The following is a 14,115-nucleotide window of genomic DNA, read 5'->3' as shown; positions in this document are numbered from 1 at the left end:
AAATCCATCCATCCATTATCCAAACCGCTTATCCTGCTCTCAGGGTCGCGGGGATGGTGGAGCCTATCCCAGCAGTCACTGGGCAGCAGGCAGGGAGACCCCCTGGACAGGCCGCCAGGCCATCACTGGGCTTTTAATTTTTGAAATTTTGAACAAATACTGGAAAAAATTGGGCTGATTCTAAATTAGGGCTGAATGATTAATCGAATTCACACTGACATTATGATGTAATAGAATGCAATTTTCAAGTCGCGAAGGCTGCAATTTGAAAATTGTACTTTTTGGAATAAAAAAAAAGAGCAAAATAACATTAAAACACTTTTTTTTTTTAAAAAGTTTAAAAATTTACAAACTTTTAAAAAAATGAATGTAAAATAATCATTGTAAATTACTTTAAACTCAATACAGTCTAGCCAGTATTTGTAAAATTAAACTTCTTTTTTTTTTTTTTTACTGTGAAGGCTTTAATCACCATCCGTGTAAACCACCGTGGTAATTTGCTGGGTTAATGCAGTTAGTGAAGTGAAAAGGACAGGACAGGTCAGGACAGGGAAGGGAAGGAAACGACAGGACAGGTCAGGACAGGGAAGGGAAGGAAACGACAGGACAGGACAGGACAGGACAGGACAGGACAGGGAAGGGAAGGAAACGACAGGACAGGACAGGAAAGGAAAAGAAAGGAAAGGGAAGAGAAAGGAAGGACACGACACGACACGACAGGACAGGACAGGACAGGACAGGACAGGACAGGACAGGACAGGACAGGACAGGAAAGGAAAGGAAAGGAAAGGAAAGGAAAGGAAAGGAAAGGAAAGGAAAGGAAAGGAAAGGAAAGGAAAGGACACACCAGGGAAAGGAAATGACAGGACATGGCAGGAAAGGAAAGAAAAGAGAAGAGAAGGAAACGACAGGACAGGACAGGACAGGACAGGACAGGAAAGGGTAGGAAATGACAGGACAGGAAAGGAGAAGAAAGGAAAGGGAAGGGAAAGGAAGGACAGGACAGGACAGGACAGGAAAGGGAAGGGAAGGAAAGGAAAGGACAGGACACAACAGGACAGGACAGGATAGGACAGGAAAGGAAAGGACACAACAGGATAGGACAGGAAAGGAAATGACAGGACAGGGCAGGAAAGGAAACGACAGGGCAGGAAAGGAAAGAAAAGAGAAGAGAAGGAAACGACAGGACAGGACAGGAGAAGAAAGGAAAGGGAAGGGAAAGGAAGGACAGGACAGGGAAGGAAAGGAAAGGAAAGGACACAACAGGACAGGACAGGACAGGGAAGGACAGGACAGGACAGGGCAGGACAGGACAGGGTGATCTTGTTCGCTTCTTTGTGGTGCGGGGCGGCAGCTTACCTGCAGGGACTGGAGGGAGTCCGAGTTGGTATCGCAGTAGAGGATGATGTTGTTCGCCATGCTGAAGCTCTCCCTCACGCCCAGGTGGTAGAAGAGGGAGGGCTGGCGGAATGCGTCCGTCATCTCCACCACGGCGATGTCTGCCGTGCAAAACACAAGGCGAGGCAACTTGATTTATGTCGCACATTTTATACACAAGGCAGACTCAACGTGCTTCACATAAATTAAAAAAAAAAATCAATAAAAAAAGATTTAAAACTAATTCATAAAAAGACATTTAAATGAAAGGATAAAAGAATAAAATCAAAATGTGATGCAGGATTTGCACGTTAGCAGAAACCAAACGTTTTTAACGTGGATTTAAAAGTAGTCAGTTGGAGTAAGTCTCAAACCTTCCAGCTATTTGTTGCCTAGCAGCTACAAAGACACCAGAAGACGTGCAGGTTAGGGCCAACACTCCCGTCTGGGCCCCTGACCGAGGCAAGTCAGGGCAGGGCAAATTTATCAGCATGGCACATCTCTGCAACAAGGCGATGCAATGTGCTCCACCCAAAACACAAAGGCATCAAGAGAAGCAAGGCAACAAATAAAAAACCCAACAAAAAGAGAGAAAAGCTGCAGCGCAAGATGAAAAGCAAAAGCTTCGAGTCGAGTTCACCAGAGGGCAGCGGCGAAGGGGAAAGTCCTCAGACTTAAGAGAACCGAGAGGTGTGCTCATTTCTTGGTTATTTCTTTTTAATGGGCTTAAAAGCCACACTCTGCCTCCGTGGCCTGTGTGCTGACATACTCCACGCACACCTCAGAGTGCATCACCCGGGCTGTGCCGGGCTCTCTTACCAAAGAACTACAATAAAAGCATTCACTGGTTTTTGTTGGCCGGGTTGGACTCGGAATGAAGACGTAGTACAGCAAAAGTTAAATGTCAACATCAAACTGAATCTTTTTTTCTTTTTACCCCCCCCCCCTTTTTTTTTCTCCCCAACTGTACCCGGCCAATTACCCCACTCTTCCAAGCCGTCCCGGTCTCTGCTCCACCCCCTCTGCTGATCCGGGGAGGGCTGCAGACTACCACAGGCCTCCTCCCATACATGTGGAGTCGCCCGCCACTTCTTTTCACCTGACAGTGAGGAGTTTCACCAGGGGGATGTAGCGCGTGGGAGGACCACGCTATTCCCCCCAGTCCCCCCCCCGAACAGGCGCCCCCGACCGGCCAGAGGAGGCGCTAGTGCAACGACCAGAACACATGCCCACATCCAGCTTCCCACCCGCAGACACGGCCAGGTGCGTCTGTAGGGACGCCCGACCAAGCCGGAGGTAACACGGGGATTCGAACCGCCGATCCCCGTGTTGGTAGGCAACGGAACAGACCGCCACGCTGCCCGGACGCCCAAAAACTTTGAGTATTTACCGGGTTTGCTACTAATTTACCTTGTTGCTGTGCAACTTTGTGGCCGGCGCTTTAACTAGTGACTAAAGCTGAGCCGCGCTGCGCGTGCACTAAAGGGTTTTAACGCACACCCTCGGACCAAGCAGACAGCAGTATTCTCTGTGACCACGGTGGGAAGACACTTACAGAAGCACCTCTCTGACATCTCAGACGTCACACCGACCCCAGCTGGACTCATACCCACCTGTGTACGCACACAAATGTCAAGTGGAACTCGATCGATATCCAACTTCGCTTATATCCACGCACCCAAACACTGATTTTTCAAGCGCACGAGCAATGTAATTGTTTCCCTCATAAAGTTGACTGCCAAAGAGGGGATAAAGTTGACTGCCAAAGAGGGGATAAAGTTGACTCCAAAGAGGGGATAAAGTTGACTCCAAAGAGGGGATAAAGTTGCCTCCAAAGAGGGGACGTTTGTAGTGCAGAAGCCCGGAAATAAGCTGCTGCAGAGCAGGTTAGCCATGCGGTGTAAGTTATCATGGCGATACACACCGCTCATGTGAGTCACTACTGTGAGACCAAAGAACCCCACGGTTAAGCCCCAGAGTCAGCTGGCTAAACCACTTCTCTGGCTTCACCACACAGGCTCCTGGTTACTGGCACACCGAACTCACTCATGTTAGTGAAACCATTCCCGTGAACTCTGCCTTTTGGCTCTGGGCATTATGTCGCTCAACTAGTACAAACAAAAAGTTAAAATAAGGAAACATTTCTGACATGAATGGACACATCTAGTTTTCAATAATCTCCAGATGTCCCGAGGCAATCAAACGTCACCCTTAGAATTAAACATGCATTTTCTCATCTCATCATCAGCCGCTTCTCCGGGGTGGGGTCGCGGTGGCAGCAAGCTAAGTAGGGCACTCCAGACGACCCTCTCCCCAGCAACGCCCTCCAGCTCCTCCTGGGGGATCCCAAGGCGTTCCCAGGCCAGATTGGACATGGAGTCCCTCCAGCGAGTTCTGGGTCTACCCCGGGGTCTCCTCCCAGTTGGCCTTGCCCGGTAAACCTCCAAAGGAAGGCGCCCAGGAGGCATCCTAATCAGATGCCTGAACCACCTCAACTGGCTCCATCGACGTGAAGGAGCAGCGGCTCTACTCCGAGCTCCCTCCGGATGTCCGAGCTCCTCACCCTATCTCTAAGGCTGAGCCCAGACACCCTACGGAGGAAACTCAGTTCAGCCGCTTGTATCCGCCACCTCACCCTTTCAGTCACCACCCAAAGCTCATGACCATAGGTGAGGGCTGGAATGAAGACTGACTGATAAATTGAGAGCTTTGCCTTCCGGTTCAGCTCCTTCTTCACAACAACGGTCCGGTACAACGTCCGCATTACTGCTGATGCTGCACCAATCCACCTGTCAATCTCCCGCTCCATCCTACCCTCACTCGTGAACAAGGTTGTGTTTTATACCATAAAAGCACAAGCCACACTTTCATAGCACCACCCCCAGCTTGCAGTGTGGACACAGCAAGATGGATGCACGGAGTTCTATCAATGCTCCAATGACCTCCAACCAACAACCTGAGTTTAAGGTTACCAAGAGGTGATGATGTATACTTCCAGTCCTGCAGTGTGTAATATTTCTGCTCTTTAGCCCACTGCGGCAACAGCTGGCTGTTTTTGCTGAAAGAATAGGAAATATGTAAAGTTACTTGCTGCCATATCCGATTATTATCAAGGGCCGTCATTTTGACCGTTTTGGATTTTCAACGTTTAATAACTGTGTAAACAAAAAGAAGAAAAAGATACAGACCTGAATATCCGTAGAATTGCATAGATTAAAATTATAATGAGTTTTAGATCCATTGCACAAAAAAGTTATGATAACATCTCTTAAAAAGACCTTGAGTGGTCAAAATGACCGCGCGTAATTTGCGCGTGATCGTGTGCGTCACTATTTATGACGTGTGTTGGTCGCGTCATTTCCTTTATGAAGTTCGTTGCTGTGTCCTAGAAACACAATAGCGCCCTCCAGTGAGGAGAAATAGTCTACACTTGATGTGTGATTATGTCCAACATGTCTGGTTACAGACGCACCGTGACCACCACCGAGGCACTGCAGTATTTACAGGCGTTGGACAGCGGCCATTTTAAATTGTTTAAAAATAATATTAAACTTGTTAAAATGTTAATTTTGGTGTCAGTTAGTTTCATAACAGACATACTAACATATGTAATGCATTGGTATCTCAACTGGGTATTTATCTTGACACAATATTGTAACGAGCATGGATAAGAAGACAAGCTGGCAGCTGGCTAGCGAGTCTGACCCTTTAGCCGAGCGGTTAGCGATGCCTCCTGCGGTGCGGGCGATACGGGTTCGCGTCCCGGCCGCAGCAGCTCCTGTGATTGCGTTGCCCCCCGAATTCGCTACAATATAGAGTTTAAATACCATGGGTGGTCAAAATGACCGCCCACGGTCGTTCTAGTAGCTTTTAAGTTCCGATCGTTGTTTGGGACCGTTTCAATGGTTATTATCATTTCTTTTCTTCTTTCTTTTTTTACACGTCACGTTTTATAGGCCTTGTTACGTTTGTTAGTTTAGCAATAAGTGGTTTCTGTTTTGTTTTTCAGGTAATATTTTCACTTTTTCAACGTTGCTATTCAAGTTCGACCATGTCTCTCTGAAGTTTAAATTGTTTAAAAGTAGTATTATAGTAGTTAAAATGTTAATTTTTGTGTCGACCGTTTCGACACACTAAGATATGCGTCGATATCTCAACTGGGTATTTATCTCGACAGAGTTTAAAAGCGGCGGTCATTTTGACCGCCCACGGTCGTTTTAGGTAGGGGTGAAACCCCGGTCGTCTTTCAGCAACATTCTAGTATTGGAGCGTCAGTTGGCTGACTGCCAACCGTCTGTTACTCTGATCAATTCTCGGCAGCCTCCTGTGAACTTTCCAATCAATGTCGTCGCTGCTGGCTGGATGTGTGGCGAGTGTTGACGCACTCGGACCAGGCCACCCTGCACCCTCTATGACCCTGCTCAAAGGCACTTCAATGACTTTTCATGTCCACGCCCCCTCACATGCACAATCCAGCACTCAGTTATCTCAAACCTCAGAAACCCTCCTGTCCCCGGGTATCTCGGGCTGCAGCGGGCTTATCAGTGAGGGGACACGGGTTTCACTTCAGAGGCCAGGTGAAGGAAACACCGGGCGGTGCACCAGCAGTGTAAACAGCACGACACGCTGACTAGACTGCATGGCACAGGATTCTGCAAGGCATCTAGGGGAGGCACATACTGTGTGTCACATTCCTCTAATAGAAGTATAGAAGTTGTCTCTTCAAAACACATCAAACCTTGGCCGCCACATGTCCAGTGTCCATTAGAAAGTCATTTTAATGTGGTTTTGAGGGGCGTCTACAAATCAAGGCGCAATAAAACCACACCGTACTGAGTCCTGCAAGTATAACCACAACAACGTCCCCGCAAAACCTGATTTAGACTCTAAATGTGGACACACTGCGGGACACCCCAACCACATAGGACAAGATTATAAATGTGATGAGTCCAACCATTTAAATCTCTCTCCGCCTCTCTCTCTCCCTCTCAGTGTCTGTCTCTCTCCGTGTCCCCCCCTCTCTCCCTCTCTCTCCCTCTCCGTGTCTCTCTCCCTCTCCATCTCTCTTTCTCCTGTCCCTCTCTCTCTCTCTCCCCCCTTCTCCATGCCTCCCTCTCCCTCTCCCTCTCTCTGTCTCTCTCCCTCTCCGTGTCTGTCTCTGCACACCCTCAGATAGAAGCAGCGGAGTATAGTAGAGTACAGTAGAGTACAGTAGGAGGGAGGGAAAGTGAAACGTCCAGCAGGGATACACAGTCTCTGACATCATGTGGAGCTGAACAGCAGATCTGTTTCAGTGGGTGTGCGACCGCGTGCAGAGAGTGTGCAGACTGACGTGTAGTAGCAGCTAGACTGCTGCTGCTCGTGATGGGGCAAGTCCTCACAGGATGTCAGGGCCCCTGCCAACACACACACACACACACACACGCACACAGGAAAGCAGTATGTGTTGCTGGGTTTCATTATGAGTTGTTCTATGGGGCTGAACAACATATGGTTTTAGAGCTGACGTCGCAAAACGCACACAGGTGCAATAGTCACTTTGCAGATGTTGCATTGTGAGGTAAAGTCAGTTGTGTCAGTATCAGTTGTGTTAGGTTACAACTCTATACGCTTGATGGAAAATGAAATCTAGCATGGTCTGCTTTTTATAACTCCTGTTGCAGAAAAAAATCTTCTACTGCATTCTAGTGCATATCACTGCCTGGTCAGCTTCCTCATTTCACCCACTAAACATCCCCCGACTCATTGCTGATGTGATGAATTCTCCAGAAACGGGATTTCAGGACTAAAGCTGGGTGGTGTGTGTGGTGGACTCCTGTAAGTCTTTAATAATGCTCATCTCTTAGGACCGACTGACCCATGTTCAACTGCTGCTCACATGGAGCCTTCTCCACTTCGGCCTTCAAAGTTCTCATTTGAATGTTTTTTTATCTCGTTTGAATATTGAATATTCTCATTTCACTATTATTTGAACATATTGCCAAAAAAAATAAAATAATGCAATGTTGATTTTTCCCATAACATCCAGCGCAGGACTTAACAGTTTAAATATGACCCAGAAGGCAGGACATGGGCTTCTGCAGTGATGTGTGATGAGGATGATATCGTTATGTGATGAAGATGACATTGTTGTGATGAAGATCGTATTGTTGGTGATGGAGATGTCATTGTTGTGATGAAGATGTATTGTGATGAAGACGGTATTGATGTGATGAAGATGGCATTGTTGTGATGAAGATGGTACTGTGATGAAGATGTATTGTTGTGATGAAGATGGTATTGCTCTTCTGCTGAGTGGCCAACATCATTCCACTGTAGCGTGAACAATCTGATTGTCTTGATGCCTTCTCAGTTGTCCAGGTAAGAAGATCCCAGAACGTTGACTCAAGTCACCTGGACACAACCTTTACTGACAGATACGTTTCATCATCGTCTCAGTGACCTCTTCAGTCTAAGGGCCCAGACACACCAAACCGACTATTGGCGATGAAGGCCGACTGTTGCGTCGCCTCAAGTTGCCTGCCGTCTGGGCCAAAATGCAGCACTTGAACACACCGCAAAGACTGCAGCCGACGACCAGCTAGCATGTACGTTCTGCACTGATTCGTTAAGCTGAACAGCCAATCAGAGTGACCTCCGTCACCGACGGGCTCCGCCCATTCAACATCCTGAATCGGCTGTAAAGCTGCTGACAGGGGTCTGACTACTGCTGACAGTGTGGGACACACCACAAAAACTAGGGTCACAGATGCTCACTGATGGCCTGACATTGGCCGACGGCTGACCATCGACCTGGTGTGTCAGGACCCTAAACTGACTGCAGGCAGGGGTTAAAGTGGGATTTGGTAAGTGGGGGATCTCTGTATTAGAGAGGTGGGCAAAAGTGCGGGAGTGATAGGTAGCTAGCTAACGTTAGGCTAGCTAACCACTGGTCCAGTAGTCCCGACGTTAGCATTGTTAGCTAATAATAGCTACCGGTAGCTAACGTTTGCTAGCTAGCTAGTTATTTGAATGAAAATATTGCATGGCCAGAGCTAAGGTTGGACAAACATAACTAGCTAGCTACCGGTAACGTTACCGGACGCTACCGATAGTTAGCTTGCCTAGCAGCATTCAAACAACTAGCCAGCAACGTCAGAAACTAGCTAGCAACGTTACCGGTTGGAAGATAGCTAGTTAGCTAGCTAGCGAACGTTACGTTCGCTAACATTAGTTGCTTGAATGAAAACCACAGCAGAGCTAGACAAAACTATTGGAAATACTATCGGAAATACACTGAAGATACTCAGTCTTTATGCCCCCCTATCCAAGATAATAGTGCAGGTAGCAGGTTGACGCTCTCTCGAGTCTTGTCTGCCTGGTGCGGTGAACTGACCCTGACCCGTGAGTGTGAAGCCAGTCTCTTTTGATGTCAAGTCTGGTGAAGCCACACAGCAGGCAGGTGCGGGTCACGTGAGGACGCGATATCGTTCAAACTTTTAGAAAAAGTAAAGTAGTATAAAAATAGAAGAACGACTTTATTTGCGATTTATTTTGTAATGCTTGTGAATTGGCTCCATCATGTTTTTTGTTTTAAATTTTACTGTGACAAAAAGGTTGAAATTACTCCTGTCTACAGAGTGCTGCCGGATCTCAGCTCCGGTTGACTTGGGGGAGGAGGAGGGGGGGAAGTGCCGGTGTCGGGATCCGGGGAGCTCCGGCCCACTTTAATCACTGACTGCAGGTGTTCCCACCTCTTATAAACAATACAGTGGCATAACGACCGAACCCAACGACCAGTTTCATCTGTAAATATGGCTGTGAGCATCAACAAGAGTTATAATGGCCATGTGTACTATTCACAGGATTGGGATTGGGGAATGGTTGGACAACCACATCAAGTTCACCAGGGGGATGTGGAACATGACAGCTTAGCCCTCTTACACAGTGAAATTACAACTGGTGATGGGGGACATTTGATTGTTGATGTTTACCATAAAACAACACATACTGATCAGGTTTGACTCTCATCATCCACTGGAGCACAAACTAGGAGCCATCAGGACACTGCACCACCGAGTTGACAACGTCCCCACCGACACAGCGGCCGGAGAAGGGGAGAAACCCCACATGAGACAGGCCCAGCTTAAGTGTGGTTATCCTAACTGGGCGTTTGTCAAAGCCTGGAAGACGCCCAAACAGTGCACCAGCTGATGGAAGAGAGGAGGTGGACAACAGCTGTCTGAGTGTAAACCGGTGGTGATTCCGTATGTGGTGGGAGTGTCCAAAAAGCCAAGACGCGTATTTTCCAAACACTACGTCCCAGTTGCTTTCAAACCCCAAAACACGCTGCACCAGAAGTTGGTCCACCCAAGGGATCAGGTCCCCCAGCACAAACAGCAATATAGTGTACGCTGTTAAGTGCCAGGAGGATTGCCGTGACTTGTACATTGGGGAAACCAAACAGACCCCGGACAAGAGGATGGTACAACACAGAAGAGCTACCATGTCACACCAGGACTCCACAGTCTACACCATCTACAGGACAGTGACCACTCTTTCAAGGATGAGGATGTGCACATCCTTGATAGGGAGGAATGCTGGTTTGAACGGGGAGTCAAAGAGGCCATCTATGTGAAGACGGAACGACCATCCCTGAACAGAGGCGGGGCAGGGGGGGCTAAGAGTACATCTGTCACCATCTTACAGTGATGTTATCGCAACTATTCCCCAATCCTCTGTGAAAAGTACACATGGCCATTCTAACTCTAGTTAATGGTCCGGCAATTTGCATATGAAACCAATCATTGGTTTCTGTCGTTATGTCACTGTATTGTTTATAAGGGTGGGGACACCTGCAGTCACTGTGTTATTTATAAGGGTGGGGACACCTGCAGTCACTTTATTGTTCATAAGGGTGGGGACACCTGCAGTCACTTTATTGTTTATAATTCGGGGACACCTGCAGTCACTGTATTGTTCATAAGGGTGGGGACACCTGCAGTCACTGTATTGTTTATAAGGGTGGGGACCCCTGCAGTCACTTTATTGTTCATAAGGGTGGGGACACCTGCAGTCACTGTATTGTTTATAAGGGTGGGGACACCTGCAGTCACTGTATTGTTCATAAGGGTGGGGACACCTGCAGTCACTGTATTGTTTATAAGGGTGGGGACACCTGCAGTCACTGTATTGTTCATAAGGGTGGGGACACCTGCAGTCACTTTATTGTTCATAAGGGTGGGGACACCTGCAGTCACTGTATTGTTTATAAGGGTGGGGACACCTGCAGTCACTGTATTGTTCATAAGGGTGGGGACACCTGCAGTCACTGTATTGTTTATAAGGGTGGGGACACCTGCAGTCACTTTATTGTTCATAAGGGTGGGGACACCTGCAGTCACTGTATTGTTTATAAGGGTGGGGACACCTGCAGTCACTGTATTGTTCATAAGGGTGGGGACACCTGCAGTCACTGTATTGTTTATAAGAGTGGGGGTACCTGCAGTCACTGTATTGTTTATAAGGGTGGGGACACCTGCAGTCACTGTATTGTTCATAAGGGTGGGGACACCTGCAGTCACTGTATAGTTTATAAGAGTGGGGGTACCTGCAGTCACTGTATTGTTTATAAGGGTGGGGACACCTGCAGTCACTGTGTTGTTTATAAGGGTGGGGACACCTGCAGTCACTGTGTTGTTTATAAGGTTGGGGACACCTGCAGTCACTGTGTTGTTTATAAGGGTGGGGACACCTGCAGTCACTGTGTTGTTTATAAGGGTGGGGACACCTGCAGTCACTGTATTGTTTATAAGGGTGGGGACACCTGCAGTCACTGTGTTGTTTATAAGGGTGGGGGTACCTGCAGTCACTGTGTTGTTTATAAGGGTGGGGACACCTGCAGTCACTGTATTGTTTATAAGGGTGGGGGTACCTGCAGTCACTGTATTGTTTATAAGGGTGGGGACACCTGCAGTCACTGTATTGTTTATAAGGGTGGGGACACCTGCAGTCACTGTGTTGTTTATAAGGGTGGGGACACCTGCAGTCACTGTGTTGTTTATAAGGGTGGGGACACCTGCAGTCACTGTGTTGTTTATAAGGGTGGGGACACCTGCAGTCACTGTGTTGTTTATAAGGGTGGGGACACCTGCAGTCACTGTATTGTTTATAAGGGTGGGGACACCTGCAGTCACTGTGTTGTTTATAAGGGTGGGGGTACCTGCAGTCACTGTGTTGTTTATAAGGGTGGGGACACCTGCAGTCACTGTATTGTTTATAAGGGTGGGGGTACCTGCAGTCACTGTATTGTTTATAAGGGTGGGGACACCTGCAGTCACTGTATTGTTTATAAGGGTGGGGACACCTGCAGTCACTGTGTTGTTTATAAGGGTGGGGACACCTGCAGTCACTGTGTTGTTTATAAGGGCGGGGACACCTGCAGTCACTGTGTTGTTTATAAGGGTGGGGACACCTGCAGTCACTGTGTTGTTTATAAGGGCGGGGACACCTGCAGTCACTCTATTGTTCATAAGGGTGGGGACACCTGCAGTCACTGTGTTGTTTATAAGGGTGGGGACACCTGCAGTCACTGTGTTGTTTATAAGGGTGGGGACACCTGCAGTCACTCTATTGTTCATAAGGGTGGGGACACCTGCAGTCAGTTGAGACTGAAGAGGTCACTTAGATGATGATGAGACGTGTCTGTCAATAAACGTTGTGTCCACATGAACTGATTCAACTTCCTGTGAACCAGGTGATTCCACATGGACTAAATTACACGGTGATTTGTTAGGTGAGAAGTGAAAGTAGACACTAATCCCCTATCAGCAAGATGGCTGACAAGCTGGAATAGTTATTGTTTCTCATTATTAGTTGCTTTGCAGTTCTTTATTCATTTATTTTTCTTCCGCCCATTTTTTGACACTGTACCTCATTCATACTGTTAGCTACTGAAACCATTCAACTATCAAAATGTTCAACTCATTACGGACATTAGTGCTCTCCTTTCAGATTTTTCATACCTTTTGAACTTTTTGAAATATTCAACTTTTTTCGGCCATTTTTTGAATGGGAGTCAAGGGGGCCTTTTGCAACCTGTCCACCTCTTTTACTCCTTCATACTTTTAGCCACTGAAACCATTCAGGTATCAAAATTTCCATCTCTTTAAGCCCATTAAGGCTCACATTTCGGTTTTTTGAAATCTTTTATACTTTTAGACATATTAAGCTTTTTCTACTTTTTCAAAACAATGGAAGTCTATGGGGAAAGGTTGAAACCCTCGTCACCTTTGAACTGTATCTCCTCCTTCATTTTTTGAAGCCCATTTAAAGCTTAAACAGTTCAGGACATTCGGCTCTTTCAGAATCCTATTCAGATTTTAAAAAATATTTTATAGTTTTTGAACAATTCAGCTCTAAAGTTTAGCAATTCTGCCATACAATTTGCGTGTTAGAATTTTCGGTCCTATTGTGACGTCACATATCAATTTGAAACTCAACTGCCAGGCTAATTACTGTCAACTCTCAACACCTGGTAGATTTGATCAGCTTCTGCCACTTCTTAACTGCTCTTCCTCCCTCTTCAACCTTCCTACCTTCCTTCCTACAACCTTCCTACCTTGCTTCCTACCGTCTTTCCTACCTTCCTACAACCTTACTACCTTCCTTCCTACAGCCTTCTTACCGTCATTCCCACCTTCCTTCCCACAACCTTCCTGCCTTCCTACCTTCTTACAATCGTCCTACCTTCCTTCCTTCCTGCCTTGCTTCTTACCATCCTTCTTACCTTCCTACCTTCCTTTCTACAACCTTACCTTCCTTCCTACAACCTTCATAAAATCTCCCTGCTATCCTACCATCCTACAACCTTCTTACCCTCCTTCCTACCCTTTCTCTTCATCACTACCCTTCCTCTTCATCGCTACTCTTCCTCTTCATCACTACCCTTCCTCTTCATCACTCTTCATCTTCATCACTACCCCTCCTCTCATTCAACCCCTCCTCTCATTCTGCCCCTCCTCCTCTCATTCTACCCCTCCTCCTCTCATTCTACCCCTCCTCTCATTCTACCCCTCCTCCTCTCATTCTACCTCTCCTCTCATTCTACCCCTCCTCTCATAACAAATAAAGACCATTTCTTCTGATGTACTGTAGCTCTTTTTTTCTTCTTTTAGAAGAACAATGTTCAGGTCAGGTTTTGCAGTTGAATGACCTACAGGCCTACTTGGGGGGGACTCTTTTACCAGCGGAGGGGGGGGGTCACATATTTCAGACTATTCAAACCTTTTCCATACATACACCATTGCTACAAATGCTTGCAAGTTGTGTTACAGCCTTGTTGTGTGTGTTTGTAATGGGACTGGGAGCACTTTGAAATCTTTGCACCACTTCCACTTTTTCATACTTTAAACTACAGAAACCATTTAACAATCAAACTATTTATGTATTTAGCACATGATGGCAAATTTTTCAGTTTTTTATACCTTTAAAACTTTTAAAATATTCAGCTATTTCACATTTCTGTTTCCGGGTATTTCAGGTAGGCTAGTGACTTTCTGACTTTTCCTATTTATCCATTTTCAGCAATGCTTTCCCGATTTCTTTCAGCGACTCAGCAATCACACACTTTTTCTGTGTAAAAGCATTTTTCTAGTTTTAAATACTGTGGAATGTTTGCACAGGACTGAGAACAGATGGATCAGGTCCTGGTGTACCAGGGCTCAGGGCTACAAGACGCAGCTCAGCTATTTCCCCGGT

General features: G+C 46.8%; 1 protein-coding gene across 3 annotated transcripts in view; it reads right to left on the bottom strand.

Annotated features, from left to right (window-relative positions):
- The window catches only part of map3k5 (mitogen-activated protein kinase kinase kinase 5), a 147,877-nt gene that overhangs the window by 115,198 nt on the left and 18,564 nt on the right, over positions 1-14,115 (bottom strand). For all 3 annotated transcript variants that reach the window (XM_056294458.1, XM_056294459.1, XM_056294460.1), the window contains exon 2: positions 1,360-1,499. In XM_056294458.1, the coding sequence (XP_056150433.1) occupies positions 1,360-1,499 (140 nt within the window). The remainder of the gene's footprint in view (positions 1-1,359; positions 1,500-14,115) is intronic.

The sequence above is a fragment of the Lampris incognitus genome, chromosome 15, assembly GCF_029633865.1.
Source record: "Lampris incognitus isolate fLamInc1 chromosome 15, fLamInc1.hap2, whole genome shotgun sequence".
Taxonomy (NCBI): domain Eukaryota; kingdom Metazoa; phylum Chordata; class Actinopteri; order Lampriformes; family Lampridae; genus Lampris; species Lampris incognitus.
This window is presented reverse-complemented; position numbering and strand designations above follow the sequence as displayed.